The 22397-nt window shown below is 46.5% G+C and overlaps 1 protein-coding gene and 1 pseudogene across 1 annotated transcript in view; both read left to right on the top strand.

Annotated features, from left to right (window-relative positions):
- Positions 1 to 213: 213 nt before the first annotated feature.
- LOC115325933 overlaps positions 214 to 22397 on the top strand; it is a 32127-nt gene continuing 9943 nt past the window's right edge. Inside the window, exons 1-4 of the mRNA XM_042287796.1 lie at positions 214 to 255; positions 2288 to 2301; positions 6980 to 6989; positions 11297 to 11433. Coding sequence (XP_042143730.1) covers positions 214 to 255; positions 2288 to 2301; positions 6980 to 6989; positions 11297 to 11433 — 203 coding nt within the window. The remainder of the gene's footprint in view (positions 256 to 2287; positions 2302 to 6979; positions 6990 to 11296; positions 11434 to 22397) is intronic.
- On the top strand, positions 4470 to 5071 carry LOC121834059 (annotated as a pseudogene).

Raw genomic sequence — 22397 nt, 5'->3', positions numbered from 1 at the left:
AAGCATGCTGAAAAAAAAACAACATCTGGTCTTGTACTGTTTAATGTCATTTGGAGCTTCCAATACATTCCCGATCCCCTCAAAATTATGTTTTTGAACTGCCGTAATAAATGGAGCCTCTTCCCATTGGCGTGGAAATATTCAGAAACGCGTTCGGTGAGGTGTTTGACCGGTCGAATGGCTTCAGTTGGATTTGTTTCCTGGATCACCAAGATGGGATCGTTCGTGTCTCAGGCGATCCTGCTTGCTTCGTTCGTGGTGAGCATTTTTTGTTGTCCATCAGAAGAACAAGCAATGCATTTATCTGTAAAGTATGTCTAACCCCCCCCCCCCCCCAAAAAAAAAAAGAGAAGACAAAAAACTATCATTGTACCATATATTACAGAGGATGTTTCAACTAACGTGTGCCAAGACCTAAAAAATAAGCTAGTTCATGCAACGTATGTAGAACCAAAGCAGAATTATTCTAGTCCCTTTGGGCGAGTCAATGTGCAGGACAAGCTAATCAACACAAACTATTTAGCTAACTTTATAAATATTAATTTGTGCGAAAACTCTCCAATCCAAATAATGTTGAACTTGTCAAAGGTGAAAAGCGGTCAGAAAGGAGGAAACTCTCCTTCTATTCCTTCTTTCCATTCGAGAAAGAAGGAGACTTTCTTCCTTTTAGAGGGAACTGAGGGGTGTGTTGGATTAACAATAGTTGACGCTGAAAGAATGAAACACTCCTTTGGTGGTCCGTCCCAAATGTGGGTTTTATTCTTCCAACTCCTTGCTTTCTGTGGTGAGCAGCTCAGAGACCCGCTTCTTTGACGAGATGAGCAGAGAAATCTGTAAGAGAAAATAGAGTGAAGGAAACTGGGAACGAGTTTGCGTGCCGGCCGAATATACTATTTTGCAGGTTGGGCTTCAAAGCTGCCCTCCAATGATGTTTGACCTTCTGCCCTTTTCATATTATAACTTCTTTAATAGTTCTGGCTACTCAGGGAAAGAGTAGTAGTCATGAGATATTAGAGCGTCATATTTTATTTCGATCAGTCAAAATCAGCTGAACGTCCGGTGGCGCCGCAGTGTGTTGAAAACGCGCGGCCGATGGCGTCATCAGTATACCATTTTTTTTTATTGACAGTAAGATCCGTGAGAGTAATCTTATGCAGGCGAAGTAATATGTATAACTTTCTAAACCATTGTTATTTTTTCAAGAATGCGCTTTTATTGAGCGAGAAGGATGCTAAATAGAGAAAAATGTATTTCAAATCATCTGCAAATGCAAGGAAAAAAGAAACATGGCACGATCATTTTATAGCGGCGGAACCTGCCATACCAACCGGCGTGCAAGCTAACTGAGTAATAACCAGAGTGTCGAACCGAACTTTTGATTGTTTCGGTTAGGCTTTGGGTTCAGAGATTTCGGTTGAGTTCCGGTTCAGCTCCCGTGAGCCAAAATAACGGTTCAAACCAGTCCGATCCGGTAGGAACCAATAAATCTTGAGCATATTTTCTACGTTGTTTCGGCAATAGGCATTTCTTCCGCCACGAAACAGGTGGCTATATGACGTTTTATCGCTTGTACCATAATATTTTACATTGAGGTAACAAACAACACTTTACTTAGACTCAGCAATCTATAAAATCTAGGATGATATTAAACGTTGACTTCAGAGAACTCAGCTTTCATTTCTTGATCTCATTCAAATGTATTATTTGAATCGATCAGGTTCTGACAAGGTGAGGTGGCAACCTAAAATACCCGGTAATGGCTACAGCTTAGCGACACAATAATAAACGATTTTTAAGAGTTGCACTACAGACGGAAAGAATTTAAGTGGTGAACAAAATAATTAAACATTCACTTTGTTGCCATATATAGGGCATTTGATTTTAACTCGAAGAGATTTTCTTTGTTAAATAGGGGCAATGATAGTTATGCTGATGCCTCCTCGAAGATGTATTTATAAGGCTCGGCGCACATAATATATAGGTTGTAGCCATCATGGCAATTTGCAGTTAAATAATATTTGTTAATCATCCTTTTAATATTTGGTTTTATGGGTCGAGACAAAGCCGACTCTAGGAGTGAATGGGACCAATCAAAATGTGTCAAAACCGGAAGTCACTAGTCTTATGATGTTTATGATTGGTTCAACGAATATACAGCACGTACACAAGTATAGCGAACACCCATGATGGCTCATACTTAAAGAAACACGACACAAGGGGAAAGAAAGGGACAAATACAACGAACACACGACTTCGTTGTGTTATGTCTTCCTTTTCAGATGCGGAGCATCTCTTGCTCGGGTCTATGTCCCGCGGCGTCGTAGTCCGCACTCACACTACGCATGCGCAACTCTCCTCCTTCCCTCTCTCCAACAGCTGCGCGTTACTCTCTCCGCTCTCTTTCTTTACCAACTGCGTGCACTTCGCGTGCGTTCGCTTCTACTCACACCGCGCGCGCATGCGCAACTCTCCTCCTCTAGTCTCCTCTCCTTCAAGTGTGAATATAAGCAGCGGTAGCGCGCTGCGAGCGTTCAGTTCACCGCTGTTGACGCCACTTCACTCTGTTCTTCCGATGAAGTGTGATGGAAGCAACAGTCCCGTCAGTTAGTGGGTTGGCGCAAGCAAGCGTCAGCACCACCCCACAAACAGCAACGCTACGTCCACTGAAGACAAAGCTGCGCAGCGAAGGGCACGCGACGCTGAGCGCAAACGCTTGAAGCGAGCGGCAGAGGCCTGAGCTACGGCAACGAGAAGCGGCGTTCATTCGTCAACGTCGAGCGGCGGATGCTGAACTACAACAACGTGAAGCAGCGGCGGTTCGAGAACGTCGAGCAGCAGAACCTGAGGTTCGGGACCGTGAAGCTCAACGTAAACGTACGAAGCGAGCGGTGGAACCCGACCTTCCGCGATGCTCCGCATCACCCCATGGTTCCCCTCGGGAAGATGGTGTAATTTTTCTTGTCTCCGGATTTTTAAAGTATGAACGTTCACCAAGTAGCCTGCGCCACAACTCTTATTTTAATCAAGGTGGCTCGTTTTTGACACCGTCTGATTGGTGCCATCGGGTGGTTGCATCGGCTGCGTCCGGACGGAATGAAGTGTAGCATCACAAGTTAGACAAATTTAAAGAACTTGCGTCAATAATGTTTTGCATGTTCATCTCTCCGTTTTTGCTATTTTGCTTTGGCGCGAACCCCAAAACGCGAGGCAAAAGTACGGCACTAGCCCTGCCCAAAATGTCGTTTAGAGGGGTGACGCAGACATTTCAATCCCGTCGTCATTATCGCGGCAGAGCGTCCTTGATGAACGCGCCAACGACATACTGGCGAAATAGTGATGGCTTGACTGAAACAGATACGTCACTCTTCTAAGCGTCATGATGGGCAGACCTTGTTGGGCTCTTTTTTCGCGTATTTGTGGTGTTGCGGCGATGGGGCCCACTGCGTAGCCATGACTGGTCTGATTTCTTTAGCGTCAAGAACGTTGATTCTTACGTCGACATGCTGACGATTTGTTTACAGGATACAATTAAAGACTTGCTCCAAGGTTGCTCCAAGAAGTCAAAATTCCCCATTTGGTATTGAGCAGACTTAAAATATTATATTTGCAAAAAGCGACATTACCATAAACTATATAAGAAGCGGAATTGCTAGCATTGGGGGGCACAAAAGGGACTCAACTGGTAGAACAATAGTTCAAAAAGCTTCTCGCCTATGACGAGGGTCTTTACCAGGATAACCTGAACGGGATTAAAACAAAACAAAAAAAGAAACGTATCGCTTTAGGCTTTATGTTCAAAACATAAAGTAAGGACAATGTCAACGCAACTGTGTTGAAAACCGATGGTTAGCTTTGTTGAACACGAGAAGAGGCATGTGAGGCGTTCGCTCGTCATTTCAATTCTTTTCTACCATCCGATAGCACGTTCGCTGGTTTCAACCTTGTGGAAGACTTTTGACTGTTTCGTTTATGAACGTATATTAAAATATGAGGTGTCACTTGCTGTGCGTAAGCTGAAATCGAAAATTTCTACCGGCCATGACGGCATCCCAAGCTTCATTATCAAGGGATTTGCTCTAATCCTGTTTTCAGCTCTAACTCATCTGTATAATTTGACATTAGAGCGCACTGTTTTCTTCTCGGTGGATAATATCTGTGGTTGTCCCAATATTTGAGTCTGGAGATCCCTGTAACGCAAACAAATTTCGTCCAGTGTCACTTTAATGCATATTTTCATAAGTGTTCGAAATTGATATTCATGAACGTCTACATTTTTCTTTTAAACAAAAATATCACCATTGCAGCACGGCTTCGTGAAAAGCAGATCTATTGAGACAAATATGAGTGTTTTCCTCAGGCTGAGCACGCCTTTAATACACAGCCGCGGTCAAGTAGACACTATTTATTTTGGTATGTCAGAGGATTTTGACAAGGTTTCACATAACATAATTGTGTCCATATAAATACGTATGGCTTATGCACAAATTACTTTTTATAGTCTTCAAACTACTTGGGAAATGGCCAGAATCGAGTTAGTTTTTCAAATTGCATTTCTTAGCCGTTCTTATTATTTTCAGGTGTGTCTCAGGGCTTTAACCTTGCGCCGTTGTTGTTCTTAGCGTTCATTAATGACTTGCCATCGCAAGGGCACAATTCCAAAGGTTTCTTGTACGTCGAGGACCTGAAATATATCAAAAAGGTTTAGAATATGCAGGACGGCTTCCTGTTACAAAATGGCGTATGTTCTGTTGAGCAATTTTGCAATACAAATAAACTGCAACTAAATCTCAAGGATATTTCGGTAATGTTAATGAGCAGGAGACACGAGTGCATCGTGTTCAACTATATTTTCTCTGGCAGTCGGATACAGCGCATGTCTCTTGTACCCTACCATGGTGTTCAAGTGAAAACCAGGCAGGATTTTCACCAGCATGTGCTCAACACAGCTAGTCAGGCACTACGATGCCTTGATGCTGTATCGAGGTTAACAAGATTTCGCTGACCACACTGCATTCGCTCTCTTTATTGTTCACTTGTCCAGCAGCGCTTAGAGCTTGCATCCGTAATTTGAAACTCTGTTTTCTTCCTATAGCAATATAATCGAGAATATCCAGCGGAAGTTTAATCGTATTGTGTACGATACGTTGCGTTTATGTTAGTGTGCACGTCTGAGTGCTCTACTTAGAATTTTTACTTGGACGCACTACCTCAAGATACTTCTAGGCCGGACGCGTTTTCACGGGGTGCAGGCAAAAACTTGAAGCTCGATGATGAACCAAAGATGCAGTTAGGCTCCAAGGCGACCTCGTGCTTGAGATATTCATGAACTATGTATGTCATGTGCTAGTCGTACGCGCCGTCAGTCGTTCCCACTCAAAACAACAATTCCCCCCTCTGTAAAAATAATAGAGGTGATCAATGAAAGGAAAATTTGAAGCCCGGAATTTTTATTCCGAGAGCGCTACAATTTCAAACACGTACAAGCCCAATTTAAAAATAGCGGCTTGCTAACGCGAAAGGCTAGCTACACTGTTAGTGCGCGGGCAATGGGTCAGAAAGTTGCGTCGAAATGAGAGCTCGTCGTGTCTGCTGAAGCCGGCCGGTGCATGCGTTAAGGGACGCGACATTGTGACTTTTCTTTTCTAGAGATATTTGTGATATTTCCTAGAAATTAAATGATTACTTTCACTCGTCATTCCAAGAATTTGCTTTTTTTTTAAACGTTTGCGGTACAACTCCCTGCCCCGACTCGAAGATTTGATCACAACACCGCGCTGGACACCATGGCGGGGCGCGGCGAAGCGGACGAGGAACGCCGTTCAACATTAATGTGGCGCGCATTTGGGTTCGCCGACGCTAAAGCATGAAGAGCCCAGGTCGATTGGCAACGCCAATTGCTTTCGGCGCCAGAGCTACGTCGACCCAAGGTGCTTTGGAAACGTTTGCGACAATGCGGTCACGTGTGTGCAGGCGTTGTAGAAGATGCGTACACGTCATCGGCGTGGCACCCTTGAAACTCACACGCCGCCGATTCGCCAGCCGTTTTGCTCTAACCGTCCTATCAATTAGTTCTGCCGTTTGTGGTACGGAGAATTAAAATCTTGCTTTTTTAATTTGTTTCGCGTATAACTTCTTACATAATGCGAATTCCCCAAAGACGTTTTAATCCTCGATGTTTCTCGCTCGGTGAGGTCTGTTTCCGCTCAAATTTCTAACGAGTCAAAGCATCATTGGAACATCTTTTCAATGGTGTATTCGCTGGTCGCTTTTCAGCGTTTTAGTGCGCTTTTAAGCTCCAATACTCATTTGGCTTGTCGAAGTTCGGTGCTCCGAGCATGCTTCTGAAGGTTTCCATGTGAACATAGAAGGAAGAACAAAGGAGGGAAGAAGAAGAGACACAGAATCCTGGACCATCGACCATTTACTGAAAATCTTTTTTCATCGGCACTCATAAAATAAAACGTTGCTTTCCGAGTGGTAACTTCTACATATTCGGTGTGATCCTTGATGGATAGCGTCCCGTCTTGGTAGCTCACATGGGGCGCTAACTACAGATAAACATTTTTCTGAGAAATGGCGTAATAGAGGCGGTAATTACACAGTCGTCACCTTCCGCCTCAATGGCCAGGGACTGCAGGATCTCCCTTACAAGCTGTTTTTTGTGTCTTGCAGCGATGGTGACGTTCAAAAGCATGTCAAACCAACCATCTCAGCTCCAGGCAGTCAAACCTCAAAGCAAATTCAGCTGGTTGTTCCTAACCGCTCTCGGATTTTCGGATCGCGCTGTGCACTGACTCGTTGCGCTTTGAGCTTCTCAGAGGGCCGGTCACGTGACTCTAGTCACTTCCGCTGTTGGGTTGAAAGAAAAAGATGCCAATACGGCCGAGATGCTTAGAGTGGAACGCCGCCATGTTTAATCATGCTGTGTTGTAAAGTGGGTAAAGGAGGTGCTCGGCGCTTGATGGTGGACTTTTCGCAGCGAAAACAGCGTCCGCATTGAAGGCTTCCATTTCTCATGCAAACATACCGACATGCGGCGGTGGCGCTGGTGCAGCAATGTGCAGGGCTGCTGAATGGACGGATTGATAGCATTGGTTAAACCATTTGTATTGGGCGGTAGCTTGCGTCATGACAGTGGAACGGTCATGGAGGTTGCCCTCGGCATGCATTTCTTCGTCGGCGCTCAGGCCGCTCGGAAATGTAGCCAAGCATTCGGCTGGCACGCTGTTACTCTTGCTCGCCTCTGGACACGCTCCAGGATCTCGCAGATCCAATTCAGAGGTGATTTTATCATCACGTATACCCTGAAATGGGTATACAAGCCCATCTTTATCGATATCTTGTAAACACAGAAATAGGGAATATTAAAAGAGAACGAACGAAGGCAACAAAATTTCGAAACGCAGCTGGAATTTCTTGATTTGAGCACACCAATAACTAGACTTTCGAACACATGGAGAAAGAGAAAGTGAAAGAAAACGGGAAAGAAGAAACTCAAATGCATAAACAACACTATGAACCAGTTCTATCCAGACAGCATAAGCCATTCCCCGGCTCCACCTTTGTGGAAAGGGAACCGCCACCCGAACAACAACTACCCAAGGTCCAACACACAGGGCGACCTCCAAACCGCTAAAGCCTAAGCTGTATTTCCTAATTCCAAGCAACCGCTTCCCCGTTTCCCGCCCCCCCCCTCTTTCCCCCAAGTTTTCAAGCTCCCCTCACAGAAGCAAAAACTCTTTCATCCAATCACTGATAACCAAAGACGGCTGCCTAAAATAATTCCCCTGCTCGCGAATGCACAAAGTCTCTATAATTAACCTTCTAAACAAATCTTTTTCGTTACACAGAACCGAAGCTTCATCCCAAAGAGCGGAACAAAAATTACACAAAATAAGGTGATTTGACAATTCAGAACTTTACGCCTTATTGTTTACACTGCTCATGTGTTCCACAAGACAGCGATTTAGGCAACACCCTATCTGTCCAACATTACACAACCCGCACTCAAAACGGAATAAATAATTTCCCGTATCAGCTGAAAGTAATTTTAGAAGATGCACCTGTTGTCCAATGGAGCCCGCATCTATGGTAACCTCGCCCTCGTATAGCCGAGGCGGGACCCACAGAGGTATAGCATGGGAAACCCATGTTGGGCTTGCCCACGCGGTGCTCCCGAGGACACCACCGTTGTGCTAACTCTCCTTTTGTACAGTCGGGGTGGTACCTGCGAGGAATTTAATGACCAGCCCAAGCAAGGTGGACGTGCCCCGTGGACCTCACTTCTGTACTAACTCTGCCCCCTTAGGGAAAAGATTGGACCCACGGGGATGTGACTATGTGCAGAGTATACGTCTGTGTTAACTATGTCCCCGTATAGCCGAGGTGAGACCCATCGGGGCATTGCGTGAGAAGCGAGAGGTGGGCATGCCCACACAGTTCCCCTGCGGAGACCCACCTTTGTGCACCCTGCCTCCGTGTAGTCTAGGTGGGATTCGCGTTGACAGTGCAGGGGCAGCACACGTTGGGCATGCCCGCGCGTAACCTAAGCGGTACCCACCCGGGTGCTGCGTCGGCTACCCAAGGCGTGTCCTCGATGTCACCAAACCTATACGGTGAATTGTCCCCCACATCACCGAGGTGAGACCCCCAGATGTATTGCAGATGCTGCAACACCTCACTTTACTTCATTTGGGCACACGTGGGTGGAACCATGTGTTTATTTTCTCTTTTCAAAAAGTTCATTACCAGATCTTAGTTGATTACCCCACACTGGACAATTAGCCGTCTATGTTACGTCCTCCTGGTCTTATAACTCACCTGCACATACCGCATTATGGTAACAGTAACGGCTTTTCCAAAACAAATCTGAAAAGTCTTAGAAAGCGCCCTGGGTAATGATGATGCCGGAAGCGAAACCGACCAGTGTTTTGCTTCGTGTCTCACGCACCGGCGACCAAAATTCACACGAACCCCTGCATTTTAAGAAATTGTGTCTTTACGTGCTTGATCCTCCTTATATTCGATTTGGTTCATCCAGATAGAACGTAAATAATCTGCTTCATTATGTTTTTTTATAGGTGCTCGGTGGAGCAGGTGAGTTTTTTTTATTTACCGGCAGGTCTTTGAATACGTCTTGTACTATATGTAGAAGCCGCGTTTAAAAATAAGCTGGAGCACGTTTTAAAGAAATCTTAGTAAGTAGCGCTCTTCTATACGTTTTTGTCCCGAGAATTCATGAGTCATAATTAGCCCGGGCATGATTATATGTAAACAGCATTTATTTGGACAAATACAAATAGGTATTGCCGCAGGGCATCTCTTCCACCTCTGATCTGTTCAAAACCTGGTGACGTCAACTTCGGCACCCCGAGCCAGCTTAGCAAAGACCAAGGGCTATGGAATTGCAGGCCAGGAATAGCACCAGCTTCAAAACTACCCAAGGGGTTTATTCGCAAAGTCCGTTTCGCTCAGGATGTAAAAAAAAGCTATATAAAAAGAATTAGTTCCATGCCTACTTTCGCGAGCACAGGCCCGTCGCCCTCTGTCTTCACTTGCACTTGGCCAGCTTTAATTAATCATTTGCAATACATTCCAGCCGCAAACTAATATTAGTTTCAAGCTGTGGAATGGCGAGTGAGCCAATGAGTTCTTTTCGCAACTAAATTAACATCTTTGTTCGGCAGGAACGCGCGCAAAGAAAGCAATCAAGCCAGATCGATCAAAATAGTAGATGTGGGACGCTAGACTTAGGCTCTACAAAAACAAGCATCCCCACAGCGCTTTAGCGCTGTAAGGATGAAGGCGCGTGCTTGCGACTTTTTTTTATTTTTGCTGCAAACTACGTCGGTTTAGGATATCTTCCTCTACACCTCTCTAAACTCAAAACCACTCGCACTCATGCAAATTGAGGCGCAGGGTCGAGCCTCGCACGCTCAGGACTCCGCAGACGCCGGCAGCTATGCTTGTTAACGTTTCAAACCAAAGCTGGAGAAGCAATCTTAGAATACATTTGAAGACAATGATAACTGTATCTTGATTATTTGCTTCTCAAACACAATAAAAATATTCGATTGATTACGCACGGAGATGCAAATATACAACCAACCTTTCACACACCTATCATCACTATGGCTAATGAGAGTTGTGAGCACTTTGTGAGCACGAGGCAGGGCACAGGAGGCTGCGACCTCATCACCCTGCGGCTAAATTGCATCTAACGGCGTAAATATTGCTTGGACCAAAAAAAAAAAAATCTTTTCCGGTAAACTTTTTGTTAAATACACGTGCCGCATCTGGACACTATAAGATGTCTTTTTTTTTATTGCTGTGCCTCTTTCAGTGTGTAAACATTTAGTGTGTAGAAGCTACAGCAGGAAGGTTTTTTTTTTATTTACGACTTGTGTCCTACGTCCGCCTTCCTTGGCCTCCGGTATCCGGCGTGACGAGGCAATGAGTGAATTATGCATGAAGGGTCTTCACCGCGAATTACAATAATTTGAACTAGAGAAGCAAGGTTTTTATTTTTATAGTAACATATACACGTCATAAACTGTCAGGCCATATTCTAAAAAAAAGCACAAAAAGATTGCTAAAGTCTTTTTTGACGAACTAAAAAAAAAACAAAAAAAAAAAAAATAGTGTGCTTCTTTGAAACCAAAACCAAAACAATCCTTGACTGGCGTGGAGTTAATTTAAATCACGACTGGTCATACATTCCGCCTTGATACGAAGTGGTGCTTATTTTTACGAAGTAATTTTGCTGTTTATAGTTGTAAAACTATAAACGGCATGTAAAAAAAACTACATGTAAAAAGAGTGTCTGGTTACGACTGGTCTTGGCATTTATGAACGTGTAGCGAGTTGACTCGGCGTTATAGCGACCACTCGGCTCCCCATTTTGGCTCCCCTACCAGGTTTATTTTGCTGTAAACTACTGACGCAGCTTTTTTTTTTTTTAATACTTCAAAAATATCCTACATAATTTCTATACAGCCGAGGAAAAAAAAAACGGGAGAACTTTTTCTTCTTCTTACCCTCCTTTTTAGTTTAGCTAAAATCACTTATAGCTTCAATAGTGCAAGGTGTGGCACATTCTGAGCATCTTATCGCGATATAGATCGAAGAGGTTCCGGTATGAGTTCATAAAGCAGCTGAAAAACGAATCGGAAAGCAAGAAGTGTAATCTCAAATTAGCCACGACTTACGTTTTTTAGCTGTCGACGAGTGTACTGTTTATGAAACCTCGAACGGAAAAAAAAAACTGAATAAAATGTTTGCATTTTCCACAGGAGAGTCACAGTTTGTGTTCAATCTGGAGTCGGTTGTAAAGAATTACGTGGACGACTACGCAGCAAAACGTCAAACCACAGCATGGTTTTACGATATGTGGGCGCAGCACCCTCAGTTGCAGGAGCGCGGAGTGTACAAAAGGTACGATGAACCACGTTTCAACCCATGCATCTCAAACAAATAAATACTCTGCTTTTACTAAATAAAGAAATTACGTTCGTGTCTAGACAGCATAAGGTCGGTTTGTCAATGAGGTTTGGGGACTTTGGTTTACCCTGCTGACAAGAAACTAAGCGTGCAGTATGACCGCTAGCCTGGGGTTGTTGACTCGCATCACACAGTAGTAATACACGACCGAACACCGGTGCTAATGATAATATTTGTTTGTAACTCAGACAGGTTGGGGAGAGAACGAATACGTTCATCCAGGTCGAAAGATAGGAGTTGCAGATTGAACCCAGGCTACCAGGGCAAGTCTCTGCAGAGCAGTTTTTGCTTCACATGCTCTGAGCTGCTAACACACTCGGCCCCAAGTCCCTCATAGATATTAAATTTTGCGCGCCTTGTACGCATCTAAAACATGTGCGCAGACTCTCGAAGTTTGCTCTCATTTTGCTCGGTATAAGATCTATAGGGTGGATACCGTAGGTTTTGCGCCGTAAAGAAGAGCCCGAAAATATCAACGCCTGCAAGTAGAAAAGTTCGCACCCTCACCATACCCGTACTGATATGGCCAGACATACCTTGCGACCACTCAAGGCGCTGTTCTCTTCGTGTAAAAATCGTTACCAGCAAACTTGCCAAAGTACGCGGCGGACGTGTTAGCAGACGACCGAGTTAGCCATTATAATAACCAGTAGCGTGAACACCTGATAGGCTCAGTGATGCATGCAACGAACGCGTCGTCTGCCCGCCGAGACTTTCGGGAGATGACGCATCAAGTTACATTCATCGCTAACTCGGTCGCCTGTGAACAGGTGTGCCGTAGACTTAGGGAAGTTTGTTGGTTATATTTTTTTACAGGAACACTAATTTCGCCTTGACATTTCAAAAGGTAAAACCAACGACCTCAAGGCACATTTGGTGAAAATGTGACCTTTCTATGTAGAGGCGCATATTATCTACATCATTTTACAGCTTAATTTTCACTGTAGCCACCCTACATATCCAAACTCTGTTGTATTCAAATGACCGCTTTGTACCTTTACATGAAAATTCCTCGTGAGTGACGCGCAATGCACTTTTCAATAGGAAACGTGACGTCGGCGCGCTTTTTAGACCTCTTCGGAGAACATTCGTGGACATCAAATTTTACGGTTACGTTAGTGCCTCAAATGAGCACTTGCCAAACCCCTGTACAGCGTGCACGTTCGTCTGTTCTAATGTGAATGCAATCAATGCAAATGTGCAGCATTCTGGACAAAAATGAACAATAATAATTTCTGGAGAGGGAGAATAAGGGGGGAAAAGGGCAAACGCAATAGGGTGTTCATATAAACGGGGCACATACTAACGACTCAGTGTATTTCGTAAAATGTGTTGTCGAACATCACCGAAATAATAGCAGAAGCCCCTCAGAGAGTCCTCCAGTCTTCACAATTTAGGTACGGTGTTTGGAACGTGTCTCCGACTGGTGGGCACACCGCGCACAAAAGAGTTGTCTCTCGATTTTCGTCTAATGACGACCTACATCCTGGAGAAAAGCAATCGTTATAGCCATTATAAAGCCAGGTAAAGATCGCACAAATCCTCAGAGCTACAGACCAATAGCTCTTGCTAGCTGCCTCTGCAGGGTGTTAGTACGCATGATCAACTCAAGACTTGTTTTTTTTTTTTTTTTTTTTAGTGGCCAAAAACTTACTATCTCGAGCTCAGTGTGGTTTTCGTAAAAAACGTTTAACTCTTGATAATATTCTCTTCTCTGGAGAAAGAGGTTTGCTCGGCCTTTCTGAGACGTGAACATCAGGTGGCAGTTTTCTTTTATCTCGCTAAGGCGTATGACACAACATGGAGGCATGGCATCCTTAGTAATTTGGTGCCCATGTGTTTCAATGGTAACATAATGATGTTCATTTAGAACTTCTGGACAGATCGCAATTTTCGAGTTCGCCAAGGAGCAGTTGTTTCTGACGAGTTTATGCAGGAAACGGATGTTTAGCAGAGGTGCATTCTAATTGTTACATTGTTTTTGAGTCAGATAAATTCACTTTCCCGTTAAATTTCCCACCCCATCGAGCACTCTTCATCTGCCGATGACCTTAAAATTTATATCAGGTCTTCATCTCTGCGAGTTGCCGAGCGACAACTTCAGCTTTGCATAAAACAAAATTTGCGAGTGGTGTTTTTGAAAAATTTATATTCTCGGCAGAAAAAAGTGCCATAGTACATTTTTCGCGAAAACGTGCTATGTACCCCGATTCCGAATTGTCACTGAACGGTACACAATTTGCTTGTAAAAACTTTGAAAAATTTCTGGGAGTCATTTTTGAGCGGAAGCGAACATTTGGAGAGCATACTGCCTGTTTTCGCAGAAACTGCCTCAAAAACTAAATATTCTTTAAGGTGATCGCACACACATCTTGGGGAGGACACGTTGAGTCTCTTTTGCATATTTATGGGTCTACAGTGCGTTCGAAACTGGAATATGTTAGCTTTGTTTACGAAATGGCTAGACAAAGCACAATTCGACAGTTTGATTTTGTTCATTACCAGGCAATTCGTTTGAGCACGGGAGCATTTCGGACATCACCAGTGGAGAGTCTATACAAATCAACTCGTGAACAGCCCTTCCGTCTTAGGAGAGAATTGCTAGGTCTATTTTATGCAGGTAAAAGTTCAATGTACAAGGACAATCCAGCCTACCGTCATGTCCCATCCCCACCTTTCACCGAGTTGTTTGCCCGACGCCTATCTGTCGCACAACCCTTCGGAATTCGTGTGCAGCAAGTTCTGTCAGGCACTCGGCTTTCTATAACCGAGTTCGCACCTTTTGTCCACCACTCCCTTCTTAGTATGACCCAAGCATATCTTGTGATGTACGGTTAACAAAATTAAAAAAACCATGTGCGGCACTTCTAGTGTTCCAGAAGGGTTTTTTTAGAAATTCTTAATGTCACTTAGAAGTGTTAATCATTACATCTTTTTCATCGTGTCGTTGAAAGGGGTGGCGAAGGTGAGGTTTGTGTTCGTGTTGAAGCTTGCTCGCTACAAGATTGTCGTCCAGGTTGGCATACACGAAAGGCATTTTTCCAAGGACCTGATCTAAAAATCGCTGAAAGGTCTGCGCAGCATTGCGTAATTCAAAAGGCATTCGAATGGATTCAAAAAAGTCCGAATAGTGTGTTTATCGACGTTTTTGAGATATCATCAGGGGCGACAGGGATCTGATGATATGCGCGGACAAGATCAAGTATTGAAATTATGATCGCGCCATTCAGGTTTGACGAAGCATCATGCAGGGGCGGATCCAGGTTTTGTTTAAGGGGGGGGGGGGGGGGGGGTCCAGCAAGGACCCGGGAAAGGGGGGGGGGATAGACCCATCATTCGACCGCGGAAGCCGGGCATCACTCCCTGCTCTCTCTCTCCCCCCCCCCTCTACTCCTACTTCCCTCACCCATTAAATGCTTATTGGCTGGGGAAAGGGCTACAGGCGCCGACACAGATTGACCGCAATTATGTTGCGATAAATTGTATCAAACCTTTGCCTTTTTTGAGAAAGGAACAATGAATATTTGCGTTTTATTAAAAACATGACGGGATTAATGGAAACAATGTACAGTTCCGTTATGGTACTGCTGTCGTACTTCAGTCGCACATCACGCATGCACTAAACATCCGACGCTGATGCTTTCTGATGAACGCCAGACAAATCGCTTTGGTGTCTATCGGAATGTCTTGATGGACATGCATTAGAGCAAGTCCAGTGAAACGTTCTTCTGTCATTGTGCTTCGCGTGTAGGACTTGACTCTTCGTAGAGCAGAAAAACTCCGCTCTGCCTCGGCGCTTGAAATGGGAAGCGTGCATCCAATTATTAATAGCTAACGAATGTTCGGGAACACGTCGCCGTCGGTGCTGCACAAGGTATCACGAAGATCCTCAGGAACGCTGTGCAGAGTCTGAGTCCTCCAGAATCTACACCACTCCTGGAGCTCGTGCCGCAGCGATGACGGAGACGGGAGATCCTCTTCCCAGAACAGAAGCTCTTCGTGAATAGACCGCTCTAGAGTGTCCGGGCCATCACTCAATATGTACGATGGTAGTAAGCAAAATATTGCCTTGCCTACGCTTTCCTCCTGAGCAAATCGCGTATCCATCTCTTGGAGCATGTGGTCAATAAAAGGAACTGTCGTGTTGGTTCTGTAATGCTCTTCTGGAGATGAGGACGGATTGTTCGAACGGTGAGCTTGACGAGCAACTACTCTTGGAGTTTGAATTTCGGTCCCAACAAGATCTGCCAGCTTGACGGAGTCGTTGAACCACGATTTAAACTCTTGCTCGACTTCACACCGCAACGCCCGAAGTCTAGAGATGGTAGAATCAATCATACCGTACGCGTCGATGACGTCCCGATCCCGTTTCTGAAGCTTCGTGGCAAGGGGCTTCACGACCTCCAAGGCATTTTTTACAATCATAAAAGATACGATCGTATCCGATGACTTCAGATTGACGAGTAGGCCGGCCGCCCTCATCTTGGTGTTGCGGTCCCAGGACCGCAACACCAAGATGAGGGCGGCCGGCGGGCGGAAGGTCACGTGAGTCATCGGTGCTAGCTTCGATGTCAGTTCGCGCGTAAACATGGCGGTGTTGGTCGGGCACAGTCATAGCTTCTAAGCAGAGGCACACGTAGTGGTACAGGTTATAAAACGTATCCAGTGCTGTGTGTCGTTCTACCCATCTTGTGCGACACAAACCGCAAAGCCTCCTCTTCGCTTGTTCTGAACCGTATGCCTCTAGCACTCGTTCCAAAAAACGTTGCCTCTTCGGAGACATGTCAAAGAAGAAAAATACCTCATTGATGACGTCAACGGTGAGGCGCACTTGCGGAATCTTGCAGGCTGTTGCGATGCTTAGGTTTAACCTGTGATTGCTGCAGTGAGTGCAGAGAGCTTTCGGGGACGCCTCTTTGATTCTAGCTTGGACACCAACCCGGGACGATGACATCGCTGCCGCTCCATCATACGACTGTCCCCTTGCTTTTGTAATGTCCACGTTGCAAGCAGCCAAGCTTCGGATGATTGCGGAAGCCAGTGATGCCCCCGTGGTTCTCTCCATATGCACGAAGTCAATCACACTTTCCTTTATATGAACTCGCTGGTTCTCAAAGACGAGATAACGTAAACAGACACACAAAATTTCTTGGTTCGAGTGCCGGTCGGTAACCTCGTCAGCGATTATTGAAAACACTCGCGACTCGCCAGCTATCTTTTCAGCAATCAATGCTTGGATGTGAGTTTTTATGACATCAATCAGGTCATTCTGGGCTGTTTTTGATGTGCCCTTCGCACTTCGTGCTGCTGTATCGAGGTGCGTCCTCAAGCGCGAGTCATGCTCGGCTATTAAGTTGACAATGGCAATAAAATTGCCTCGGTTGGTTGACGCATTCGTCTCGTCGTCGCGATGGCCACGAAGAGGGATATTTTGTCGTCCGCAAAGTAGAACAGCCTTCACAAGCACCTCAAGGATGCAAAAGTTCTTTTCATACAGCTCCTTGTTTTTGTTAGAGATCATGACAGGAATAGTGGGCCTGTCCAAACTTGACCTTAGCGTCATAGCCTGAGCCATCGCATCGCTGTGGTAGCGAAGGCGTTGATGGCATTCAAGAAAGCCATCTTTGCTACCGGCCTTGGACAAGTTATTTAGTGGCTTGCTGACTAAAACACCCGCTTTGGCGACACGTGGATCTCGGGGAGAGAAGAGTACACAATATTTGCATAGCCCGCCACGCAGGTGGGGGCTGTACACTAGCCATCGGTATTTTTCCAGCCACGAGTGCTGAAATGTCAAAGTTTTTTCTCTTTTCGCTGTTCCTTTTGTAACAGTTTGCTTTACAAATGCGCTGTAGTTCAAAGGAGGCACGAAGTGGTTTGAGATGTAGTGAAGCTTTTCAGTGCCTTCCAGCGTTACCAAGGGCACGCTCCCATCTGCAATAAAACCACAGTCTACGGATGTTTCCTTACTTGATGGAACTACCTCCGTGCGTTGTCGTTTCGGTGGTTCCGGCCAAAGCTGTTCTTCGGACTGGTCCGGTGTGTCGGGCCCTGTCTCCGAAGTCGCCAGACGGCTGGTTGAGGCACTCGATAGTTGGGAATCCTCACAATTGCCGACACTTAGCGCAAAATAAGACGTCACTTTACGCTGCATCACTGGAGCTGGACACACTCAAACAAGACTATCCGAAAATATGCATTATTGGAAGAGATACACCGTGGACGCGAGGACCCATTGCTTTTTGTACGGCAGCTGTGTCTGAAGGCTGGAGTCTGGACGTGTGCAGAGACGGACCCTTTTTACAGCTTTTTAGAATGGACCTTTTCGAGTAACTAGCGCCGTCTGGGGAGCTGTCTGCGAACTGTTGGGCCTCAGATCTCCCTTGCGGAGACGAGTCAACGCGCCAACCCCCGGTCACAGTCCGAGTTTCGCGGCGCTGACAATAGGGATTTGTAGTAGACCGTTTCCGCAGCCCGCTAAGCACCCGGAAAGCGCTCCGTAATCCGCCACAAGACATGGAACTATGCAGACAAGGCTGGCGGCGCGCATGCTCAGCTGCGGCGTTTTCCTCTGGGATACCGTAGCGGAGGAGAGAAACGGTCTACTACAATTCCCTATTAGCGTCGCCACTGTCAGTGGCGCTGTGTATAGCGTCGCCACCGACAGCCGCGCTTGGGTGGTGGGGGGCTCTCATTAATATAAAAATACAAATATAAAGCTTTGTTTGCTAACAGTAATTTCAACAAAACGTCTTCACCGCGCCATGAAAATCAATTGTAATCTATTTGATATAATTATTTCTGTTTGTGCCGTTTTCGGTCTGAAACCAAAACTCTAAACTGACCCGCTCGCCTCGCCGGCGCCCTGGGCCTTGGAAGGCGCCGCTGCTCCCCTCGCCCAAATTTGAAACTTCGTAACGGCGGACGGCGGTGTCGCGTGGTTTTGTTTACCCAAGGGTCGTGCAAGCGTGCTTGCACGACCCTTGGGTAAGAAACCATAGTTGCGGTCGCGTAAGCTGAGAAACGGACCGTCGTCTTTTTCACTGGTGTCCGGTAAGCTTAGCTGGCTGGCTAAAAAAAAAAAAAGGGAGGGGGGGGGGTCTGGACCCCCGGACCCCCCCCCCCCCCCCCCCCCCCTGGATCCGCCCCTGTCATGGGTATGGGACACCGGGTACCGATCAGGAATAATTGCTAGATTGAGGGCGTGTTTATCTACGCAGAGCCGCCAGTCGCCAGGTGTTGATTTTGGTACCTTATGTAGTGCTGAAGCCCATGAACTGGAAAAGTGACGCATATTGCCGGGTTCGAGCATATGATCGAATAGTTCTTTAGCGATTCGGTATTTCTGGAACGCAAGCCTTTGAGGTCATGCATGAACGGGATGTCCTGTCGTCTCGATGTGATGCTTGTCGTTGTGCCACATTTGGTTCGTAAATGTGCAGGGTCGTACTAGAGACGGAAACTCTTGCATAATGTCAATGTAGGGAGAATCAGGCGGAACGAGCAGTGCAAAAAGTCTGCTTGATTGTAACTGTGTGCGCATGCCTGAAACTGACAGGAGTGCAGCGCCATCAATAAGGCGACGGTTTCGGATATCTACAAGGAGGTTGAAGTGTTCCGTAAAATCTGCACCGAGGAAAGAATACTGGGTATCTGCAATAAGGAATATTCAGTGAAAAACTCGATGTACTCCTAGGTTCATCGTGAGTGTGCGGACTTCCTACATGGGAATGACGGTGCCGTTAGCTGCACCAAGACGCGAGACTTGCCGATTACGACGATCTTGTGTGCTTATCTATTTTTTTTATCTATATGTGTGCTTATCTGGGAGGAAGAACAGGCAAGAATGGCGATCAACTTCCCAGGCGAACTCTTCGTCGCTGGTAGCTGTCGTTGGTGTTTTCCGGCATGGAACAAGTGCATTTCTGGACACGAGAGCCGAATGTACGATGGTACCAACAGTGTTGGTTAGGAGGACTGTGAGATCTGCTTCTTCTGCGAGTTGGCGAGCTTTCTCTACTGCTTGGTGGTTGTCGTAAAGGACGAAGGGCACGCACCATATTCCCAACTAAGGCATGCGACGCTTCATGGAGGCGCAGGACAAAGAGGAATGTAAAAAAAATTGCGTTGTTTGGTAGACGTCTGGACGCACGTCGTTGATGCGTCAGCGATGGGATCTACCACCTTTGCTAGGTTATCTAAGGAGGCGCAGTCTGCTGACGCGAGCATCATGCGGACGTCATTGGGCAGACGCTGCACAAACAACTACCGAAGGAGTAAGACCTTAATGGTGGAGTTTCTCAACAAATCCCTCATCTGGCGCAGTAACTGTGACGGTATATTGTATCCCAGCTTTCTTGCAGTCATCAGCTGTCGTAGCCTTCACTGTTCGGATAAGCTCGTGCGTCGAACAAGTTCAGCCTTGAGGATATCGTAGGGTGTTGCCGGGGGTGGTGCGATGATAACATCGCGGACCTCCGCGGCACCGGTTGAAGACAATGCACCTACGACGTTATGAAATCGCGTTTGTTGGTCTGTGATTCGTCGCAAAGCAAACTATTATTCAACTTGCGCGAACCACAACTGTGGATCAGCTGGCCAGAACGGTGGAAGGCGGGCGGCGAGGGCCGCGACTTGGTGTTGTTCAGCTGCAGAAGAGCCCCTCGGTCGCTATTGCTGCTCACTTGGATGTTCTGTCGGCACATCCGTGTCACCAATATTTAGCGATCGAAGTTAATTTACATTGCGTGCAATTCAGCTGAACTGCTGGTCTAGTCTTAGGAATTAATGTGCCAAAAAGCCCGAGAGTTATCTTTGTCCTCTTTTTCCTCTGGTCACCGGCTGGCAAGATAGCCGCTACACCAACTTCCCTCGCTTTCTAGACATGATTATCAGGATAAATAAAAGATAGATAACTGGGCAAGTTGGTAAGAGTTCATGTTGAAACAAAAAGTGAAAGCCGTTTACAACTCCCTGTTATGCCGAATTAGAGCGCAGCTCTTGAGGAGGAGGAGGGAAGGGTACTGGGGCGGGTGGTTTAAGTGACCTCGGGGGGGAGGGGGGGGGGGGTCACGTGACCTTGTGGGTGTCACGTGACGTCGGAGGGGGTCACGTGACCTGGGGGTTACGTGACCTGTGGGGTCACGTGACGATGACGATGACGTCATCAGTGATGATGACAATGACGATACCGATGACGTCAGTGATTACGTCATCAGTGATGATGAAAATGACGATGCGGGTGCTGGTGACGTCATTAGTGACGTCACTGATGACGTCATCAGTGATGATGATGATGACGATGCGGATGTCGGTGACGTCACTTATGACGTCATCAGTGACGATGACGTCATCGGTGGGTCACGGGACCCCCCCCCCAGCTCACGCGACTCCGGGAGGCGGGGGTTCGCGCAGTGCATTACAGGACATTTCTCATAATGCACAGCGCGGTTACGCCGACGCCGCTCAAGCCGGAAACGGGCGCCTAAAAGCCGGGCTCTCATAGCGAGTTCGCTTCACGGCACTCATGTCTACGCGTGCCCACTCGCAGCGTGAAGCGGGTTCGTTTCAGACGGCACTCCACGAGCGGTTGCACTCTCCGAGTTCGTTTCAGCGCCTGGCCGGCCTCGCCGGAGAGAGGCATGACGGGATTGCATTTTGGCGCACTCCCTATTTTCTCGGTGCATTCACTCGCTGCACCGAGAAAATCGGGAGTGCGCCAAAATGCAATCCCGTCATGCCTCGTCCCGGCGAGGCCGACGAGGAGCAGGAGCAGACGACGGAAGTTCGTCTGCTACGATGGGTTGCGGAACCGAAAGGAAAAAAAGCAGATTTTTTGACAGAAATTTCCTCCCGCGGGCAACGGAGTCAAACGGCGAGCTTGAATTGTGAGCGTCTGCTACTTCATGAAGGAAGCAATTGACAAACCGTGCTTTATTTGCAGGTTGTAAGTCGCTCTGTGCCCGTACAGACGCTGAAATATACCAGTGTGTAAAGAAAGGCTCAGAACAAACGCACCAGCGGCCCCCGAGATGTTTATCACCATCCATGTGCGGGTGAAAAATTAAACATTTGTCGACAAAACTCCCCCAGCAGAAACGTATGACTGCCTAGTAAGCATCAGAGAAAGCTAAACATAGTGATTTTACCCGAGGCTTGGGCAACATCATCATGTTTAATATTTACCTACGTCACCTAACTTGCCCCGTCGTACTCTGTTCGAGAAAGCTCTCCTTCTCGACGCCCTCACCAAGGCTAATATCTGATCCACCTGTAATGACTATCGCAATCGAAAGTCCCACGAAACGTTTTCCTGGATATTCCAACAGACCAGTTTGAAGCCGTACCCTTTCAGTGGTTCACGCATAGTACCATGCTCAAACGGATCAAGCTTCTGCTCGGACAGCATCATCAGTTTTCTTCAGTGTAAGCGGTTATAAAGAGATCGCAACCATTTGCTTTGCAGACAGCTAGTTGTGGAAATTTACGTCGTCTGTAAACATTTATACGACTGCCGAGTTGCTCGAAGTCATCGCAAATATAAACTACAGGTTGCAGCGACCAACGTTTGTAGATAAACGTTGGTAGCGGCTGCACCCTCGTATTCCCACCCATCACCCTGAACCAGGGTGTCGAACCGGTTATTATTTCGGTTCGATTCGGGTTCAGTAGTACTGTATTTTCTTCCGGATCGGTTCCGGTTTAGGGTAGCGCACGTAATAGGGAGTTGTAGTAGATCGTTTTTCTCCTCCGCTACGGTATCCCCGAAGAAAACGCCGCAGCTGCGCATGCGCGCCGCCAGCCTTGTCTGCATAGTTCAAGGTCTTGTGGCGGATTACGGAGCGCTATCCGGGTGCTTAGCGGGCTGCGGGAACGGTCTACTACAATTCCCTAATATC

The sequence above is a fragment of the Ixodes scapularis genome, unplaced genomic scaffold, assembly GCF_016920785.2.
Source record: "Ixodes scapularis isolate PalLabHiFi unplaced genomic scaffold, ASM1692078v2 PGA_scaffold10__122_contigs__length_95168666, whole genome shotgun sequence".
NCBI lineage: Eukaryota > Metazoa > Arthropoda > Arachnida > Ixodida > Ixodidae > Ixodes > Ixodes scapularis.
The sequence above is the reverse complement of the archived record's forward strand: the minus strand, read 5'-3'. Positions and strand labels throughout refer to the sequence as shown.